The sequence below is a fragment of the Phoenix dactylifera genome, chromosome 12 (genome assembly GCF_051530095.1).
Source record: "Phoenix dactylifera cultivar Ajwa chromosome 12, Ajwa_hap1_PhDact_Kaust_v1.1, whole genome shotgun sequence".
NCBI classification, from domain to species: domain Eukaryota; kingdom Viridiplantae; phylum Streptophyta; class Magnoliopsida; order Arecales; family Arecaceae; genus Phoenix; species Phoenix dactylifera.
Window position 1 is genome coordinate 16,134,786 of NC_143201.1, and position 22,438 is coordinate 16,157,223.

The following is a 22,438-nucleotide window of genomic DNA, read 5'->3' on the forward strand; positions in this document are numbered from 1 at the left end:
TCCAATCAGTAATCTCTCACTTGTCAAGGTTCCTATTATAAACTAGTTTATATTAATATAGACATTACACAAACATGTACATATAAGTTTTCAATCAGAAACTTGACCTTAGGGTTAAATTTTTAAATAATATGAACCTGCATTCTTTTCTTTTCATCTCTATACAAAAATTGCAGCGCTCAAGAGTAGAATTAGCACTCTTTCTCAGCCTACAAAACTAGGAGCTATGTTATTATGATCAAAATCCATATAACTGTGGCTATAGAAAATGGGAAAAAAATGATCGACATCGGGATCTGTCCAAAGATGGAAAATGTCTAAATATGTGGAGATTTATTTAAATTGGAGACTAGAGCTTAGTTCAGTGGTAATAACTTGTTATGCAGAAATATAATTTTCTGATGGAACCAGAGAAGCTAGTTGAGGATGCTTCACTGGGGGGAGGGGGGGGAAACTAGGATACCACATCCTCAATTTCTAGTATACCCCTCCAGAAGAAATTTTTCTGATGGAACCAGAGACTAGCTTATCACGCTCCACTAAATAAACCTAAGACCCCACATCCTCAATCTCTAGAAGACCCCACAAAAAATTCACAATCAAGTCCCCAACTTCAATTGCACCATATCCATGTTATTGGAGATGGGGGAGTTGTTAGCTTTATTATAGCCTATCAGAACTTATTAGAAGTATATGGAGAGACTAGAATAAAAAACCTCGACATAAGCATCGGACATCATAAGTATATCAATTCTTCTGACACTATTTTCCTAATGCAGGACCAAAACATACATATAACCTTCAAACATCTCCATGCGATGTATATTTTTCACAAAGATTAGAAGTATATTAAAACAAATAACCATAATGGGCACATGGATGCAGACTGAGTCTCTCTTGAGGATCTTAGTCAAGTAGTCCAACGATTACATAAATACTAGCTCTGGTTAGTTATTTAGCAACATAGTAGTAATTTTCCATCTAGATCATGATAAAAAAAAATGAAAAATAAAAAAGAAAAAAGAAAAAGTGGAGAAAGAGCACCTTTTCTTCAACAACCAAAGGAATGTGGAAACTCCAAGGATTGGCTCTTTAGAAGAGACTCTGACTACTGCCAAGAAAATGGGAGAGTTTGAGAGGCCCCAACTGAGGGACCTTCTCCTCCTACATGAAATATACTCTGGCAGTGAAGCTCGGCATCATTAGCATCAGGAACGGAAACAGTACCCACATGCTCATCCTCCACCCCTGAACAAGTGAATCCAGTCGGCGAGACGCTGTTGGAAGCCTGCGAGCGAGTATACCGGGCAAGACCACCATACTGCAGGCTTGAAACAAGAGGCTGACCCATGGGAATCCGATCAGCTGACGGCACAACTGAGCATAGATTGATGCCTGAATTCTGAGCTGGAGATGACAGAAGAGAGAGAGCACAATCAGAGTCGAGGACTTGCGTTAAACCATCTGGAAACATCTTGCTGCTGCTGCTCTCTGATGGGGGGATGGCCTTAAGAAGCGGCTGGCGGACCGAAGCTGTCTCAAGTGCTGTTCTGCTGCTGAGGGTGGTCTCACCATCCTGCAAGAAAGGGAATTGCCTTCTTTCTTTATTGTAGCCATGGGAGGAGTCAGAGAAACGATGCTGCCTGTCAATGAGATGTAGGGGAGGGCGATGCGCATAAAGGGAACTCTCCTCAGTTTTGATGATCCCAGTCCAGTTAGGCTCTGGTGTGGCAGTTGGAAAGCTATGGGGATATGAAAACCTGGTCCCTGCACATCAGAAGATTTTATTAGAAAACAATAAATTTGTAGGATGAGGGACTATGCTTTTAATAGCACCAAGTCAATAACAGTTACATTCTATATCTCAGAAAGATAATAACAGAAGTAAGATATATAGAAGAGCTAACAAGTACTAAAGTTGTAATATGATTTCTATACATGTATGGCAAGAAAACAGCAAGCATGGAGAAGAAACAGCAATGAATAATGACAATGTCGCAAGATTTCTTGTATTTGGAAAACATACTCGGTTCTAGCAGCAGTGAGGCTGAGAGAGGCAGTGGTGGTGGCATTATTGATGAGTATGGCGGTAGCAATGCAAACAGGAATAAGGAAACAAATGTGATGGGAGCAAAAAATTTCGATAACCGATATTTTGAAATGTCAAAAGAAAACAGAAATATCTTTAGCAGCGGTATGTCAGGCCATTGGCACTGCTTTTCCTTTTTCAGAAACGGGAAAGTGAAAAGGGCAACATAATGTGTCCTTAACATACTAAACAATTTGATCACATTTCATGCATAAGATTTAAGATAAATGGTAAAATTTGCAATTTGCTGAAAATTAGGTAATTCAGTCATTTAGGGATAAATCAGATAAATCATTCAGCAAGCTGGAAGAAACATTAAAAATCAGAAATTGCAGTCTGAGAGAGACACTTAGCAGACATGAAGCATATAATCAGATGAATTCTTCTGGTTTTTAGTTGGGAATGATCATGCATTGTATTTTAGTCTGCAATGACAAATCTAATTCTCCAGGTCTCATTCGACAATCCTGTGGCCATAAGCCAATGGAATAATCTTAATGCCTTGTAATGAATTTCAGTCACAAGGGCATAAAAACCTTGGTAATTTGTGAACATGCTGGCAGAAGTTGCAGGATCTGGCTGAGGTTTCCTTCGACGTCTATTGTGCCCATCAAGGCGTTTTCTACAGCTTCGTTTTACCTCATCAAATTCCACCAGAAAATGAAACCTGTGGGAAGAATAAAGGATACTGAACTTTTTATGAAGAAAAACATTAGAATAATAACACCCATAAATGCGAGCATACTTAGTGTTCTAGTGAAGGAGAAATCAGATAAAATGATCTGCTAATTTTTTGGAAATAAAAAGAAGCATGACAACAAACATCAATACTGTTTCCACAAATCCCAGGTTCCTTTTGCCAGGTAGTAATGGTGAAGACAGTAAACATAAAGTATGGAGCACAAATAAAAAGGTTTTGTGCAAGCATAAGAATGCAAATTCAACTCAACGATAAGAGTTCAGTGCGAGAGCATTATATTCACATGACAAATAAGGGTAGCAAAACATTGAGAAAATCTAGAATGGCACCTAAAATGATCTATAGAGGGAAAATTGGGTTCTAATCAAGAATTAGAAAGAGCAAAACAAACAGGTTTAGCAGACTGATGATATCGAATGATAACGGGAATCCTCAACCACATGTAGAAATAACAGTAAAAGTTCCATGTTTCAAGGGTCCTCTTTGTCACTGTTTTATCAGCTTGAACCTGCAGTCCAGCAAATACATCTGTGGTTGCTATTGTCCTGAAAAAAATTTCAATTATTGATAACTGGGCAAATCAAAATTTCAATGAAAGGATGTAGTTTATGTCATTATACAGCATACATGGAAAATTATAGATTCAGATAAGATGAATAGAGGTAAGAATGCCAATACAACCATCTTGTCTAGGGAAAAGAGTGGCTTAAAGACTTGTACAGCATTGAAAAGAAACAACAGAAGGCATTATGGATTCCAATAGGCACAATAGGCACAAATTAATACAGCACGCCATATCCTTTTTTTTTTTTTGTATCACAAGGAATCACTGTGATGCACATACAACACAATATGAACATTCACACACACACACACACACACACACACACACACACAGAGAGAGAGAGAGAGAGAGAGATTCAAATATTGAATAGAAAGTCTGAACATTTGTGTGCATGGGGAGGCAACATGATAAGATGATAGGACTTTGTCAGCTAAAATCAATCTGTTGGATTTAAGAACAGGGATAATAGGGAAAATGCATTGTTCAACCTCAACTGTCTCTAAGAAACTATAGCAATTTGAGTCCTTGGAGGCAATTTGAATAATGATACAGGCTACACCTTGCTTCTTCACAAACTGATACATAGCTACAATGCTCCATAGATGCGTCAGCCAATATGAAGATCAACCATGAAAATAACTTGCATACCTTTTGGTCCCAGGGACGAAGGGGGAGGGAATATAGAAGCATATAAATATAAGTGCACCTATATTTATATATGCATATGTATCATTATCTGATGACTAAATCTTCCATAGATGTGTCAGCTATTAAGAAGATCAACCATAAAAATTAACTTGCGTAGTTTTTGTTGGGGAGGGAAGGGAGGTGGGGTTGGAATGTATATGCATTATAAATATAAATGCAAGCATGTTTCAATATATACAAAAATATGTATTATATATACATATAGATGTATGTACCATTATCTTTTTATATACAGCTTGAATCAATTCCTTGACAGTTTACACTACAATCAAGACCAACAGGGAAGCAGGGATAGGACAAGAAAGAAGTAAAGAAGTTTCCATGAGTCTGGATACCTCAACATTTTACAATACTCCTCGACATAGATCAACAAAAGTATGATGCCATCACTGCTATATATCAACTTTTGGCATTTATACCTGGAAATTCTCGAGTCCGAACATTTAACAAAAATTTTAACAATTCTATCAGGCAAAAAGCAATTGGCCCAACAAATAATTTGCTACAGAAACATCCATGAAATATGGATGTATGCCTCTCCTTACTTGTAACAACTCAGGACCTCACTCAAAAAAGGCTAGCTGGAAGGTATTATTTGGGTTTCTTGATCCTGTATAAGTACACAAGATCTACCTAGCGAATAACTGATGTGGGACTAAACACACGCCCGCACGGATCCTCACTTTACTTCTTGAAGGTTCTAAGTCCAACTCTTCTGGACCCTTGGACACTTGACAGCTGTGTCAGATGTTCAGCTAACATCCTGTCCAACCACTAACAAGGTCACAAGCACTGGGGAGCATGAAGGTGTTTCAGCAAAAGTTAATGAAGGTTAGGGGAAAAGTAGGTTTGCAGTTAAGCTGAGAAATTACAAAATGGGATGCATGTAGCACAGTAGCAAATTGCATTGGTGATCAAGACAACCAGAGAATCACTAGTGAACTAGTGGCAGCTTCTGAGAAAGAAACCTCAAGAAGCAGTCTAGAGTGGAAGTGATAGAAGGGGACTCTAAACAATGTCAGTACAATACAATTATATAAGTTGGAGAAAAAAAAATAGCAGCAATAGAAATTACATGGTGATGTTTACTTGTGGTAAAAAAGGCCGCCTCAGAAATCAAATAGCAGCAAAGCAGGGTGACATGAAAACAATGCATGTGAAGCAAAAGTAGTTGGTCTAAACATTGCATGGATCCTAAAGCAAGAGAGATAAAGGCTGGCAGTGGAAGAGGTCCAATGTTTAATATATGTACCAATAGTTAATAATAGCAATGCTTGAAAATTTCAATCTTATTAAATCTTGAAGAGAGCCAAGTATTAGACACTAAAACAAAAAGAAAGAAATATGATCACCAAGGAAGGCCAAACCAACCCAAACTAGATGGTTCGGGCTGTACTGAACAGAACCAATCCAGAACTAGAATGGTTCAGCGATTGAATCGGTTTGGTCTCTTTAATGCCTCTTGAGCCCCCATCCCGACCCCCTCTGAGCCCTTCAAGGTCCTCTCTATCCCCCCACCCCCATCCCTCGAATGCCCTCCAAGGTCCTCTCTCCCCCTCTGCCTCTCACTTTCTCAAGCAAATCTTCACATGCATCGTCGCCACCGGCCTTCTCTATGACACCATCTCCCCCCATACCATCGCCACCGTCGCCCCCTCCAACCTCTTCCTCACCCACCCCGCCTTCCGCATCGCCTCCTCCCACGCTCCACCTTCACCTTCCTTGCTAAGGTGGGGACTAGCCTCGACGCACAGGTAAGCCCCTCCACCTCTCTCCCTCTCCCCCTTCCTCCGGCCCTCCCTCTCTCCCCTTCCCTCCGTCCTCCTCTCTCCCTGCCCCTCCCTCTCTCTTTCTCTCTTCCTCCCTCTGCTTCTCCTTCTCCCCCTCCTTGTTTCTATATACACTAGCATGACATGACATGGACCCATACCATACTGAATGGGTCACCAAGCAGTACTACCTTCGGTACCAAGTCGGCAAACTTTAGTTATCACAGAGTTTCAATATATGTCTGAACACAAAATTATCAACAAGCTTCATCAAGATGAAAATGTGCTTAAAAAGGGCAGAACAAATGATGATCTGGCTTAAGGGGATCAAGGGCTAAAAAGACCAAAGATGGATCCTAGAAGATTATGAACCATTGAGAATTTAAAGGAAACTTAAGAATTGAATGCTGAAGGTGTTAAAAGACCAAATAATAATGCACTTTATCATTTTAACAATGAATCAAAGCTTAAATGCTTAATCAACATTATATGTAGCCGAAAAGGGTATGATTAGTAGGTCTCACAATGCTTGAATAAGAAATAGATTATGAAAAGAAACAAGAATCCAAGAAACTAAAATAGTCTTATATTAACACCGGTGGAGATTTCGTGATGGAAGGTGGGCAAAATATGCTCCCAAGCACTATTCGCAGGCTATGGAAAAAAAGAAAAAAGAAGAAGTCCAACTTTAGAGAGTTCTCTTCATTCATGAAAAGCTAAAACAGAATGTCCTAAATAGAATGAACATATACTATATGGTTATATATTTAATATTGAACTATTAGTAGTAGGCTGATGGCATGTTCTTAGTTTGTAAATTTGCTCTAGTGATGAGGACCATTGGAATAACGTGAGCAGAAATTGAAGCCATGTCCAATTACCATCTCTAGATAGAGATCAGCAATTACTATTCATCTCTAGATAGAGATCACCAAGAACTTGGCAGCTTTTAGACACAAGGTCAGCAATGTCCAATTACCATGAGAACATGAAAGTCTTGGAATGAATTGAAAATCTTGAAAATGGAATAACCTAAAAATATGTAGTTAAAAGAAGTCGGCTATACCAGGACGCCCAACAATGGGGCGAATGTACTTCACCTAGATACAAACTCTCAATTGATATAACCATGGTCTGCCATACCGGTCTGTACCGGCCGGTACAGGCCAGTACGTACCGGTCCGGCCTGGGACTAGTACCGGATCAGCGTGGAATCCGGTACCGGTAGCTTATCGTTGGAGAATCGGTATGGAACCGGTACGGACCAGTACAGAACTGGTATATGACCGGTACGTACCGGTCCGGGCCGCTACCGGTACGCCGACCGTACCGGTACGGCGGACCTTGGATACAACCCTTGCATAAGATTATATATACGAATGCACACGCATGTCAGAATTATTTAGAACTATGTAAATAGCCGAACATGATTGACAAGTTGATCTCCTTACTCCCACTTATTCTAGTTATCTTATAAACTGTGTATTTGTTCAGCTCATGCATTTTCTGTGGTCAGTCCATCAAGGCAAGACAAAGAAATATGGACCTATCTCCAATCCTCACTAGACCTTGTATTGTCAATTGCCAATTATAAGAACCTAAAAGTAGAAGCATGTGCAGTAGGAAACTTTCACTGTTTAATCTCTGAGAAATCAGCATTACCCTATACCTCACTCATGGGCCATTTTGATGACTTGGAGAAGTAAGGAGAAATCTACATGATGACCAAATCAGCTATTGTATTGGAATAGGAATCATGATACATGGAAATAACCTATGAGTTATTTTTGAGGTCCAAGGTCCAATGAACCTTTACTTTGATAGGAGAACTACAAATTAATCACTACTTTAATTTAGAGAAGGCTAGCTGAAAAAGAATTGTCTTCCATTTGCAACCACTATGGGTATCTAAATGATGATCTTACTAAGGCAGTTGGAGAAGCTCAACCACATATACCTTGTAGGCCTGTACAAATAATGCACTATGAGAACTTGCACCAACTTGAGAGATGCACTGCTCATCATCAGTTCTTGATTGATGCTCTAATATAAATTGAAATTGGTGGTGTTTCACTCTTTCTGCATCCAATAGCAAGCTGTAGTTTCGAGTGGAAGGGAGTGACAAATCTTTATGTTCTGGTGCAAAAAATCTTCTCTTTCTCCTCTTTCATTTTCCTTCCTTTATATTCCCCTCTTTCTTTGTTTCTTTTCACTAATCCCTGAAGCTCCTTTTTTCCTTTTAATTAAGTGATATACCCCCAAAATGATAATTATTATATTTGATACCCTAAGAAATAAGATACTAGCTGTGGCTCTGTGTGTGTGTGTGTGAGGGAGAATCTTTCTAGGAAATACTATTTTACTATCTCAAGATCAAAGGTTACAATTTAACCTCTAAAAATAGAAGAATGTAATACCAGAAATAATTTATCAGTTAATAATTCTCTATCAAAGCAAGATTTCCGAGTTTGATGTCACAACTTCCATATAGGTTACCTTATGTCTTCACTTCCACTTGAACCCTTGGCCTTCACAGTCTTTCAAGTACATAAGTACCTTTTTAATTAGTTCTACTGCACTTATCTCTAATTGGCACAAATCATTAACTTTCAATGGTGTACTCCTACTAAATACCACATACTAGGAAGTAATATTGGTTTCAGGAAATCAGTTATTATTGTTTGTATACAAGCAAACAATTTGTAAGAATTAAATGAATATAAATCTATAATATCAAAGAACGCGAGAAAGCTTTGCTGGAGAACACAGCAGCAGTAGTGAAGTATCAACTTATTATTTTCCTTTACATTTTACAATTGCAATAGCAATTCCCTTATAAGCTTTAAGCATGAAATGCAAGTATCATCTCCTCAAGGTAATACTGGTGATGTTACTGCACAATGAAAAAGGATCTGAAGCGTCAAGAATGACAACACGATCTTTAAGCTGCTAATCTTAAGGGGGTTCATAATACTTCTCATCATTGTCCAAGATCAGAATATCAAAAGCATCAGGTGTCACAGGAGTTTCCATTATTAGTCTCTCATTTAATCTAAGATTGACTAGTGGAGTTGCCATTAAACTGTTCTCAAGCACCATGACAAATTTTGTAGCAGTCATAGATTCATGCAAAAACGAAGAACTGTTTCAATTTGATGACCCATGTATTTGGTAAGAGGAAGTATGGAATGGGATAAAGAGCAAGCTTACCAGCAAGAAGTTGTCAGACTTAGTGATGAAGTACCGTAGCATGATTGTGAGACATATTCCAAGGCATTTGGTTGGATAAAAGCTATTGATGGTCAAAGGTGACAACTGGTTGAGTCGGTAAAGTCATTGGATGTTGGAAACTAATGACTTGGGTTCAGTTCCACCCTCACCACAATTTCAATTGGGCTTGCTCCTATCCTAGTTCTAGTTAAAGAAGAAAAAAAACAAAGAAAGATAGAGAAAAACTGATGATAGCCAAGGATTAGCTTGAAAGACTACAGCATTGTAAAAGAGGAGCATAAAGCCAAAGAAACAAGATGATGACACCTATGGTAACAGGATCTATGGCTCTGGATAGCAGGAAGACAACTAACACCTAATAGTAGATGACAGATTAGCAACAAAATGCAAGGGCAATTCTACAAGCCAGAAACCAATTAATTAATTAAAAGTCTATCTGAACCAAATATTTCCCATTAGGACATCAAATGATTATGAAAAAGAAATCTCTGTGAGTTCACAACAAGATAAGTGTTTCTTTCTGATTATTAGATATGGAAATTCTCATTATGGAAAAGCATACTAAATCATTCAGAACTTTCTTTGCAGAAGTTAGCCACAATAAGTGAGCAATTTAAAGAGACTGAGAGCTCGCCAGCTTATTCTATGATTTGAATAACTCAACTTAGTTCACTAAAAACACTGAGATTGGACTAGAGGGACAGGGATTCGGGATAAGAAGATTTTCAAGAAATGATATGCCAGCTCAATCTGTCATTTGCTTTCAGACATAAAAGAGAGGCAAATGGAAGCACGAATTTATGGCAGTTGTAATAGTGAATTACATCTAGCAGAGTTCCAAAAGGAGATTAGACAATAAGGATCCAAAGAATTCAATGTGCACTAACAAGAACTGGAAGATAGAAGCTGTCGGTGATGGGAAAGGAGAATAAGTTGGACAAGACTCATGAAAAGAAGGGCAGAAAATGAGCAGAAAACCAGAGAGTGGAAGTAGAATTTCTCATCCTAGGAATAAGACATATTGATGCTCACGAGGAAAAAGGAAAAGCTTAATGCTTTCTGTGAATCGGAAAATGCAGAATATAGAGAAAAGATTTTAGTCTTCCAAGGCAGTAAATGAAATGAGCAGAAGCAAAAAAGGTGACAGAAGAAAGATTTGAAAGATACTCTCGAATTAAAGAGCAAGATTTAGATCCGCAGAAGAACAAACAAGCGGCAGGAAATAAAACGAAAAGATGGGGCAGAACCAAAGAAAAGGACAATCTTACAATAACTTTTTGAAGATAATATATGTGTAGTCCTTGAAAAATACGATTGGACAAAATGACTTACTCCCTTCAAGTCAAAGTTTCAAGAGTCAAGACGGGCCACAAAAATTACCAGCAAGGTATTAAACAGATGGAAACAACAACATGAGAAAACAAAATAAGAGAAAATTCAAGGTCAATAAGAGAGAAAATAATGTGATGCATTGATTTTTGTCCCTTAAAAAAGACTCTAGAAAAGGTTATGAAAAAATCTTAGGTTGAAGTCTGGAAAAACCTGGCACTGGTTGGAAGATGGTTACTATTTCACCTTGCAGCACCATGCCAGAAGCCTCAACTAAGTGTCTTAAGAAGGTCATCACTAATTAAACCGAGGAAGAAAAACTATGAAATTAAGGGTCAAATAGACTAAGTTTTATACCCAAAAAGAACCTGAAAAATTAAAATCGAATACAAAAGCTAGCACATAAAATTGCTAAATCACATTAAATGCTTTAATCAAGTGCAAGGGAAAAATAAATCCGAAAAAACTTTCAAAATATCAAAAAGAAACGATCCATCCTCTCTTTAAATCATCAACTGCGGTTGCGGCTGAGATTTCTTAAGCAATTGTTTCAGCGCATAGCCACAAAAATTAAGAAGCATGAACCTTTTTTCTATATTTCCAGACAAAAGTAACAAAAGAATTACAGTCAAAGAGCATAAAGATAATTATATTGAAGAGTAAAAAAATTAGATTCTAAAAATTAGATAGCAGTCAGACTTGAATTAAATGAAGGCATAATAAGTTATCTTCCATGGCTTCTTAAAGCAAACTGTGATAGATGTAGCTTTGGTGTAAAACAGTCATAAAATTAATAGCAACCATTCAGCACATCAAAATCTTATACCAATAAACATTCAGAAAAATTAACTATAACACAACAATTTCAAGTATATATAGGAATGCCTTGCAAACAGAACACAAAAGAATTTGCACTATATAAGTAGGAACCATTGCGCAACTACAAAATTGACAAGATTTACCAATCTCTCCCATGAAATCCGGTTTCATTACCTGCTGCACTGCTGGCAGAAACGTTGCTCTTGCCCACCTACCATCACTACTGGGGTCTTGGAGTGGACCTCGCAAACCTTGTGCCGCCGGTGATACTCTCTGCACTTACTCAGGTCTGCTTTGCAACCATCAACCGAGCATGCAGCATTGTGGCTGCCATTGCCTGGGGCTCGAGGCCTCTTCGATGGACCGGATGAGGACACCATCATCGTCGACACTCTGGGCTGGTCTGTCCACTTGTTCGATGATCCGAAATCTCCCAAACCCCCTAGCTTCAAATCAATAGAGCAATCCAGACTGCTAGCCCGCTGTCCAGGGCCGCTGCTAGAGCCAACCACCGAACCCATACTGGGCTCAGTGCCACGCTCCAATTCTGCCAAATCCCAAGGAGGCATCTTCAAATCCCACTCCATGAAAGCAACCCTCTCCAGCTCTTCTACAGCTTTGTTACGCTCTCTTTCTCCTCTCTTCCTTTCAGCCTTCTTTTAGTATCTTTCCTTCTACTTTGTTGTTTCCCTTTCTCTCCTGTCACTCTTCTCTCGCTCCCACTCACACCTCTCTCTGTCAATCCTACTTATTGCCTCTATAACCAGTCCATCAGACACAGCAGCTGCCACTATACCTCCCCCTCCACAAATTCCAACCAGGACTTAACCAAACGAGAAGACCAATACCGATGAAGTATGCTTGAGCCAAGAAACATTGATATGCAAAGCTGGAGAAAAGAAAGGACTCAAAAACAAACAAAAGGACGGGAATCCAGTATAAAAGCCAGAGGAAAGAGACAGAAAACATAAGGATTTAAAAGAAACAAGGTGGAAGCAGCAAATCTAACAACCCAGTTCAAGAAACCTCATCTTGAAAAGCCTAAGGACAGCCTAAAAGTGCAAGCGGAGGATCAAAAGGCAGGCATGGACATCCAAGAACACATAAAAGAACTACAGCCCGGATCAGAAAAATCTCATCTTGATAAGCCCGAATGCTCTAGTGTTACAGTAACCTTGGAAGAGCCTCTTAAGAAGGTATTAAGACAGGAGAGAACAGGGATGAAGAAAAAAAGGCAAAAGCACCGAGCCAAAAGACCAGGAACTGAAGACTGGTCAGTACTTACGTCCTGCAGCAGGGGCAATAGAAGACTGATTTGGTTCTGGGCTTTCCTACCATTCAATCCCTGACAGGGATTCCACAGGGAACCATAAATGTGAAGAGGGAAAAGGGAACTGTGGTGGTGTAGGTTGAGGACCTCACAACCCTGCCCACCTTATCAAAGCTTACACATTTGGATGCAGACACTGGCATGCAGGAGGCTTGTGCTACAATTATTGGAAGGAGTCACAGTGAAGTTGGATATTATGTTTATTATCAAGAGAGAGGGAATAGAGGGAGATGGGGTGGGTGGGGGGCTAACACGCTGCTAAGCAGCAAATCCTTTGAGTGACATATGGGTTTTGTTTTGTTGCTCCTTCTCTATATATGAAAAAAATAAAGAAAGTGAGATTAAAATAAGCAGAGAGAGAACAGGGCTTGGTTGCTTTCAACTTTTCAAGGGTGAGAAAGTACAGAGTGGAGTGGGGAGAGGGAGGAAGGAGGGGGTAGAAGGGTTAAACACACAAGTGTATATGCTTCAAATTTGCTGACATTTTTTCCTTTTCCCCTTCTTTTACTTTGTTTATCTTTGGTCTATTAATCAGTTTCCAGTTCCCAGCTCAAAGGATATATGCTCTTCTGAAACTCCAAGCTTTTCTTTTCTGGCATTCATGCCTGGTCAACATCTTTTTTTGGTGTTTATACAAGCTTGACTCCTCTGAGGCCAAGATTCCAAATACCAACGCCAACAACTCTTCAAAGAGTTTAGGTGTAACCACCAGCCGGTGAGCTTACAGGGCCTTTCTCTCCACCACCTTGTTCAAATAGTGATGTGCCTTGTGGAATAAGGCCATTTGCCCATTCCCCACTTACCTGCCCCGTATAAGGAATAGCGTCCTTTTTTTTTTGGTGGATTGGTCATGGAAGAAGATCCAATGCAATTTTTAATTTTTTTCGTATGGCTTTGGAAAATTATTATTTATTACAACCTTCTAGGATACGGGTTTAACTTATGAGAGTGGGATTAATTAGAAAGATGCCATATAAGGATTCAGTAGCAAGATGAGTTCCCCAGGTGGTGTCCATTAAAGCAAAAGCTCTTCCAAGAGAAGCCAATGGAGGATAGCCTTGCGGCTTTGAAGGGGCAAGGCAGGCTTCTCGGTCCGAGCTTCTTGGGCACTGAGTTCTTCTAGGTTGACCAAAAAGCAAGATGCACACGGAAGACTAATAAATTAAGAATGTGATTGCATAAAACACATGCATGTGGCCTCTTAGGAATCGTCAATGCACACTTGATGGAAAGATGGATAGTACTCGATTCAAGCAGATCTTTCCCATTCCTCCCCTACCAGCTAAACCCTAGGCTCATCAATTGAATGAACATTCTCGAAATTCTTGAGTTGCTAAACCATTAGGCATCCGATATTTTAAAAGATCCATCGAGAGGGCAATGTCGTGTGAGGCCGGATCTGGGGTGCATCTTCCGCGCAAAAGAAGAATTCATCTTTCTTCACACGAATCTACCATCAAATCATCTATGGATCGCTTTGAGATCCGTGCGGCGGTGTTGTATGCAACGCGTCATTGCTTGCATATGCAACTAAAGGGGACAAGGCTGGGAATATAACATGAGAGAATGAAGACAAAATTAATGAACTTGGTAATGTTGTAATGCATGATTGAAAGATGGGGCGGATGGTGCGGCTAATGAAAGTGGGAGTAGTGGGGCAGTTTCTATTTTTACGAGGCTCCTTTTCCAAAGAGAAGAGCACATGGACTGCAAAGAGATTATTAATTTGCACAAAATACTTTTCACAAGTGAGATCTTTTAATAATCTACACTTGTTGAAGTCCACTGGTCGGTGAATCTTTTACAGGTTAATGAAATCAGCTTGGGTCCCTGGGCTGCTCCTTCAAACTTGAGGCCTTGAGAACCAACCAATCCATTGCTTGGTTACCCCCTCAGTAAGTGGATTATAAATTTGCTTTGATGGCTCGGTTCCTCAGGGTGATGAAGTTTCAGAAGCTGGAGTTGTTAATTAACTAGCAGCATCCATTCCTCTCAATGGAGTGGCTCTCAGCTTGGCCATAGGTATTCTTGTTTTTGGTTAGTTGTTTTGGAGATATATCTAGAAGGGATACTTCTACGGTGACTAATTAGATACAATACTCGGCAAAAGATATTTTAGTTTTCGCATCAATGAAAAATATAGCGAAATACGATAGTTGGTGTGAACAGCAGAACCTTACAAATTATCAAGTCTTTCAATGTAAGTTGTGCCCGAGGCCACACGGTAGCAAATAAAATCAAAAAATGGATCAAATCTCCTGCCCGGGAAGTGAAGTCAACTTTTGTCTTTGCAAGAAATGGAAAGAGAACGATTGGGAAGACTCCATTCAAAATTGGGCAGGCCGTCAGAAGGACAGTTCTATTCCACCAAAATGATGGAATAGGCTACAATAGTAAAAGAGGGGAAAGTTATTCCCCTCAGTTACTTTTTTACCTCTATCCACTTTCTAGAACATGAGAAACTGAGAGAGCAATTTGGAACCTGTCATAAAATGCAAATCAACATCAAATCTACTGGACATTAAATCTACTTTATTCTCTGTACTTATCCCTCCAATCAAATACCAAAAAAATCCCCTATCATGCAAAATAAGTATCCTTTAATGAATACCTATCCTTTCATTATGTTTCATAATTTATTCCATAATTGATGCAACCAAAATGACCATAAATGCAAGAGCTCAAGCCCAACTAAATGATATCTTTGTTCAAGCTTGTCATTAGAAGCTTAGGTAATTAAGCTTAGCTTATGCCTGAATGCACCTTCAACATATCAAACCAAGCCAGAGCAACTGAAAGCTTCCTTAGACTCAGCTCATTTGCAGCCTACCCATATTTCTGTAAAGAATTAATATGACCATTTTCAAAAGTGTAGTTAGCACCATAGCCTGCAAGCCCAGGATCTTAGTAAAGGACCAACAAAGTGTTCTAAGAAATACAAGTTTTGAGAAGCACACAAACACTTCATATTTCACTAAACAAATAAGATTATAGTAGGACTAGTTTTGGGGACATCTAACACGTCCTTTGCTCATTTAATTACAAGAGATGAACCCTTCATAAGTACAAAAATAGACCTTTGGGATCTTTCTACAGTGACCGTTGAGTATTTGGACTTCATTTAATGGGACTTTTCTAGCGTCTTCATGGCACAATAATTTCAATACAATGGAAAACCAAACTGAAGCTTCTCCTGAATTTTTAAATCCTTGCCTTGGACCAAAAAACCCAAGAACGACGGCAAATTGTGTCACCGCCCCAACGTCATCCCTCTTCGCCTCCACCCCCAACCACAGGCAAATGCCGCAAATCCTTGCCTTGCAAATTGCGTCACCGCCCAAACCACAGGCTCCGTCTCCTTCAGGAATGGTGACAGTACCAGCACCTTTCACCACATCTTGCTCTACTCTACTACAAAAAAAAGAAGAAGAAGAGATTTTTAGTGACAAAAATTTGTTGGCAAAAGATATTTTATCAACAAAAGTATAATTTTGTCATGCTACTAGAGCTAGTAATTTTTTACATAATAAAAATTATTTTTATTGAAAAGATATATCACTAAATATTTGGCACCAATTTCTGCAATATGGAAGAAAGGTGACGACTTGATAAAATTTATCATCATTAAAAATTAATAAATTTATAACAAAATATCTTGAGTCACTAAATATTTTTGCTCTTAGTGACTTAAATTTCTCGTCACCTATTCTTGTTTTATTTTTAAAAAGTAAAAAAAAATTAAGCTTTTTTCAAGACAAAAATAATAGTGACACCAAACATCCCATGCCAATTCCCTCCATAGAGGGAATTTTTTTGTAACAATTCTTCCTATATAGTGATAAGTTTATCATCACTAAAAATTTGTAAATTTTGTGATGAAATAGCTTCAAACACTAAATATTTTTTATACTTTTGGTGACCTAAATTTCTCATCATCTATTTTTATTTTATTTTAAAAATTTAGAAATTGGCCACGACTACCATTTGTGATAAAAATAATAGCATCACCAATGATTGTAAATTTTGTGAGATAGTAAAGTATTGTCACAAAATTATTGTTAGTAATTTTTACTAATAAAAATTATTTTCACAGAAAAATTTCAGCATCACAAGTATGATGTGAATATTTCATAATTTTGAGAAAATTTTTGTATGAAAATTTTTACTAAGCCGTAACAAAAAATTATTCTCACTAACAACTTGCACAATTCCCGATAAAAGCCATTATATCACTAAATATTACTATAATTATCATTCAAAATATATAGAAATTAAATATTAACTATTGTTAGTGACAATAAAATTAAATCACTAAGAATTACAATTTTGTTGACAAAATCCAAAGTTTGTAAACTAATTAATGTTACTAATTTTTTAGTAACAAAAATTATATTTATAAAAAAAATTGCTACCATAAATATGGTACCAAAGTTGTAATAATTAGATAATAGTCTACGAATTAAATATTAAATCTTATATTTAGTCTGATTCAACTAAGGTTCGGATTACTAATCTATCCTAATTTGAATTACAAATATAATAAAAATTAAACTATTAAAATATTAAAGTTTTCTATGTTAAATATCATTATTACTTTTTAATTGCAGCATGAATAAAAAGTATATGTAAATATTGGAATATGTAAAGTATTTATTTTTCAAACTATTTTAAATAAAAAATTTTCAAAATATTTTAAGAATAAAATAAGATTAATCATGTTTTTGTCAGAACTCTATATGAAACAAACAAATTATTAAAAATATGAATTATCATAAGACATTTGAATGAACATATTTTGATAATATGAATAAGTTTGAATAAGTATAATAAATCATAATTATTTATTAGAATTTAGTATTATCGTAGTGGTTGAGCAGCATGTAATAATTTAAGAGATTTTGGCTTCAATTTCTTGGACAGCTTTAAGATTTATTGATTTTTTTATTGACGAAATTTTCTTACTTTTTGTGACAAACAATATTATCATAAAAATATAACCTTGCTGATGAATGAGTTTATTTACATCACTATTGACTATATTTAGTGACGAAGAATATCCTTTAGGGATGATTTTTTTTAATCTTTTATGATGAATAATTTTATCACAATAATATAATCTCTTTAATGACGAGTTTGTTTACATCACTATAGATTAAAGTTTAGTGATAAAAAATATATCATATCGTGATAAAATTATCAATTTCTTGCAACTAAAACTATCATCACCAAATATTTTACCAATTGGTGACAAATATATTTTTGTAATAATTAATATATATTTATTGATAAAATATTTCTATTGTCTCTATATATCTTTAGTGATCCACTTTTTCTGGCGAGCATTATAACAAATTATTTTCTTCATCAAAAACTTTTAATAAAAAAATGATTTTTTTTTGTGACGATTTTTTTCAGCAAGTATATTATTTTTTATTGTAGTGTGCTCAGCCCTCCATCACCTTATACTCGCCTTTACCATCTTTGCCGACCTCTTCACCCTCTATGCCTTTACCTCCACCCTAACCCTTGCCACTATGAGCAGCCACAAGAGGCTCTCCATCATCTTTGTGCATGTTTTCCTAATCTTCCACGAGATCGAGGCCTCGAAGTGATGACTCTGCTAGATCAAGCATAAGCTAGGCGGCTACATACCTTCAACCTCACCAAGCCTGACCTTCTACTAGCGCTTAAGCTCTTCCTTGCTTGCTAACCTCTCCCTCTCAGTCGTGACTCCAACTCTAGCATCGTTGCTATCGTCTCATCTATCTCCCACTCTTGTACCCACCCTGCTTGATTGCACCCCCTCCGCCCCCTCCTATTTATGTCAGTGGCATGGCCATCTCCTCATGGATGCCAATAAGCCTCTCCTTGATCTTGGCGTACTTCTCTAGATCCACATTGAGGTTGTTCTTAATGAGCCCAAGCACGATCTGGAACTTAGAATCATTAGGAGGTGCCACGGTCCAGCATCTTGCCAGTCTTCTTGAGCTCCTTGGTGTTGACCTTCTCATGGATGATGGGCATGGTGTCACTGTCTCACCATTCCAAGCGAAGATGACCGCAGAGTCGCAAGCAATGGGTGGGGAAGATTTTTGTAGGAGCACCAATGGAGTTTGACATCGAGGGAGGTTAGTGTCTCGATAAAGGCGGTGCCCTAGATGGTCATATGAAGGGACCGGGAGATACAAGTGCCCTTGAAGAGCTAGGAGGGGTTGAATACGAAATGGTGGGCCATGAGCCTAGGCATCTCAACCTCAGCGTGCTATATCTTGAGGCAGCCAAAATCAGCCTAAAAAAGCTCCTTCACCTTGTACTTGCGCCTAATGGCAGTCTCCTCCATGAGAAGAGTCATGGCAATAGTAGTGGTAAGGATTTTGAGCTTGAGATGGAGGAAAAAAGGTGGGAATTGTATGTAGAGGAAAAGGGAGTGGAAGTAGGAGAGTGTATATAGAGGATTTTGGAGGGGATAGAAGAAAATTAGGTCAGGGATGATGTGCTAAAGTGTAGAGGATAGGAGCCAGGAGAGGAGGTGGAGGAAAAAAACAGGGTAAGAGAAAAGAAGAAAAGTAGGAGAAGAGATAATAAGAAAAAAGAGGCAGCAGAGAGAGATAAAGGGACGAGGTCTCAGAGGTAGTTCTTGTCGCTAGCAGTGATGGAGGTGACCCAGACTATTTTGGTGAAGCAAACTTCCTACGATAGCAACAATGACAGTGGAGGCTCCCGTTGTGATTATCACTGGGGGAGAGGGGGGATGATAGCAATGAGAGACATGGGTAGCAGAAGAGGAGGTGATATGAGGCAGCCAGTAGATCAACATATGTGAAAGGAGTTATCAAAGGGGGCAAAAAGGTTTAAGAGTTTTTTTCCCTTTAATTAGATAGGGAGAATGGTGCATTGGAGATTTAAGCAAATTTTAATACTCACACGAGCATTATATGAGATTTTTGTTGAAATTCAGTCAACGGAGATTGACATTGATATCCCATTGGATCGATTTGCTAACCGAAAAAGAATGAACTAAAAATTTTTAAATATGAAAGGATGATAGTGCAACTCGGACAAAAGTTGAGGAAGTCAAAATACTATTTTCCCTATAATTAATTTTTTTTTGAGCATGAGCAAGACATGCTTACATATTCTATCATCAAATGAGAGAGACAAATGACTTCACAATAAGCAGGACCTATGCAAGACAATTCACTTCAGACTTCATGGCATTTGTCTAAATCAAAGAGGGAAAAAACATTATAGACCTCATCGCATTAAGTGGTCCCTCGAATAGCACGGGCTGTCTTGCAGTTGCATTCTTGAAGCTAGCAAGAGACTATGGTAAATAAACCATGGGATATTTGGCTTGATTTCATGCCATTCTTTTTAACCTCTCAACCCCATAGGGTTGGACCACCGACAAGGTCAGCTGAACTTAGCACTGAGCCTAAGATCCCAGGACCACATACAGATAAGACCCATTCAACGGACACTTGGGAGCACCTAACTAATATCAAACTCCCCCACAGTGGTCCAAACCCTCAACATGCACTCCATCGATTTGATCGAATGGCGGTATATGGCGATATCCGGTGCACCAACAATGCACTAAATAAATGCACCATCGGTTAGGATTAGTTAGAACATTAGCACTAATATAAGATTGGAAGGTTCGGCGTCACGAAATGCATCATCTAAGACTACTATAATAGTACTTGGTTGATCATTCGATGCGATTTGAAGCATAGTTATAATGCCATCATCAAAACAAAGCAATGGTTATAGGCTCAGTACATAATGTTAAATATAGGAAGGGAAGGTTCCAAAGATCTGAAAGGCATTTCCTTAAGATTTTATTAACGTTCTTTTAATCATTGTATATGGTTTAGATGGAGCTATCATGACCCAAGTACACTATTCTAAAGGATAATGGGAATAAGAGTATGAGACATGAAGCTGTGGTCTCCTCTTGTTAGATTTAGGTTAATGATTTATAAGTATATATACCATGGGACTATTGAGGACCACGACATGTGCCGTGTTACAAGTGAACAAGTAGATGGACGAAAGGGTTTCCTTGTGGGTCCCTGGCTTGCTCCGCAGACGCATAGCAAGATGCCGTATGCACTTTGAAACTTCGCCACCAGCGTCCTTGGCTCTTTGCTCCATTTATTTAAACACCTGAGGGGCCACCCGAGGTTCGCATTTAAGCTTGTGGGACTGTGCACCGTGATGCCATCTTTTAAGAGACTAACAGGTCTTCCTCCTCCCTGACGTTTCAATAATTCAGTAGCGTGACATGAATAAGAGGTTGATGCTCCTTTTTCCCCACCTGTAGGGCTCGTTTGGTTCGCGGGAAGCATTTTCCTTCCTAGGAATATGATTCCTGGGAAACAAATTCCTAGGAAGAGGATGCCTAGGAAAGTAATTTTGGCATGTTTGGTTGACCATGGGAAAGTGACAAATTTCCAAGGTACTTATGTTTGGTTGGCCATCCACTTTCCTAGGAAAGTTATATATAATTCCTATTATGCCCTTAATAAAAATTAGGTTTTTAATGCCTCTTTAATGCTTCTTTAATGCTGAAAGGACTTTTTGGGAAAAAATAAAAATGGAGTGATTCCCACCTCATGGGAAAGTAACTTTCCCATGTTTCTCATGGGAAAGACTTTCCCATGAAATGTGGGAATCACATTCCCATGGGAATATAATTTTCCCTTCTCTCTCCTTTGAAAACTCCAACCAAACAAGAGGCATCTCATTACTTTTCCGTTGACCACACTTTCCCCCCTTCTTTTCCCGCGAACCAAACGAGCCCGTAAGGTTCTTCACTGATGAGCTTCTTGGCCCATTTAGAACCGAGGTAGGTTTGTGGGGGACGAGGAAAAGTAATACCAGGTGATTGTCATGGTTAATTATATAATATGATGTGATGTGATATGATGTGATGTGATATATAAATATAATCTGTCGCCTGTGGGTTATTAGTTGTATTACAACTAATGTTTTTATTGTAGGATATTACGAAAAAACCAAGTACCTATGCTGAAGTTTTGCATTGTTGACTTGACAAACAAATTATCAAATTTAAATAACTCATTCTGATATGGTTATATGCATACATTCTTTTAGTATATTAAGGCTGCAAATGGGTTGGGTTGACCCATAATCCAATCCGACCAGTTTTGGAGGATTGTGGGGGTGGGCCGGGTCCAAAAATTGGACTCGTTCTATTTTCTAGGTCGGGCCTAGGTTTACTGAATTCAAATCCAGCCCGACCCAATCCATTTGAAATTTAAGTAATTTTAGGCTTTTAATCCTCCGATCCGATCCAAATCTATAAAACTATTTGGGCCCACAAAACGCAGCCCGCGGAGGTAAAAACAAATTCTGAAGTCCTGAATGGGTTAACTCGACCCGGACTCGAATCGAACCCAAATTTTTTGAGTTGGGTCTGGGTTATACATAAACACAACCCGACCAGAATAACCCATTGGGGCAAAAATTGTAGAGGTGGACCCAACTTGATCCGATCCGATCTTCTATTGGGTTGGGTCTGGATCCAAAATTAGAATCCGAATAAGAAATCGAGTTGGAACGGGGCCACTCATGACCCGACCTGATCTGTCCCATTTGCACCCCTAATGATAATTATGCCTCATGTCATCCAGATTTCTAGCCTAGAATTGGAATAATATTCACAAACTTTCTAGAACTAAATTAGGTTATTTCATGAATGATCATGACTTGTCCAGAAGAAAGGGGACTTAGACATGAAAAGCCAATCAAAACTGCGACAAGAGAAAGACTAATGACAATGATTCACCGTGTTTTGAGCACTGTAAACATCAAGACATCTTATGACCATGACTTACGACTCCTCTCTTGTCCAACACTTATGGAAACTTTA

General features: G+C 38.4%; 1 protein-coding gene across 4 annotated transcripts; it reads right to left on the minus strand.

The window, feature by feature from the left end:
• Positions 1 to 825: 825 nt before the first annotated feature.
• Positions 826 to 13,064, minus strand: LOC103719125 (squamosa promoter-binding-like protein 16). 4 transcript variants are annotated; one of them, XM_088708625.2, is made up of 4 exons: positions 12,645 to 12,988; positions 11,385 to 12,099; positions 2,626 to 2,756; positions 826 to 1,767 (listed from the first exon to the last, which is right to left on the minus strand). In XM_088708625.2, exons 2-4 carry the CDS (start codon positions 11,795 to 11,797, stop codon positions 1,109 to 1,111), a joined length of 1,203 nt encoding a protein of 400 aa, XP_088564751.2. In that variant the 5' UTR covers positions 11,798 to 12,099; positions 12,645 to 12,988; the 3' UTR covers positions 826 to 1,108. The 4 variants fall into 4 exon arrangements, with proteins under 4 accessions (XP_088564751.2, XP_038973760.2, XP_088564750.2 ...); XM_039117832.3 differs by having other exon boundaries at positions 12,496 to 12,988; XM_088708624.2 differs by having other exon boundaries at positions 12,237 to 12,988.
• Positions 13,065 to 22,438: the final 9,374 nt, after the last annotated feature.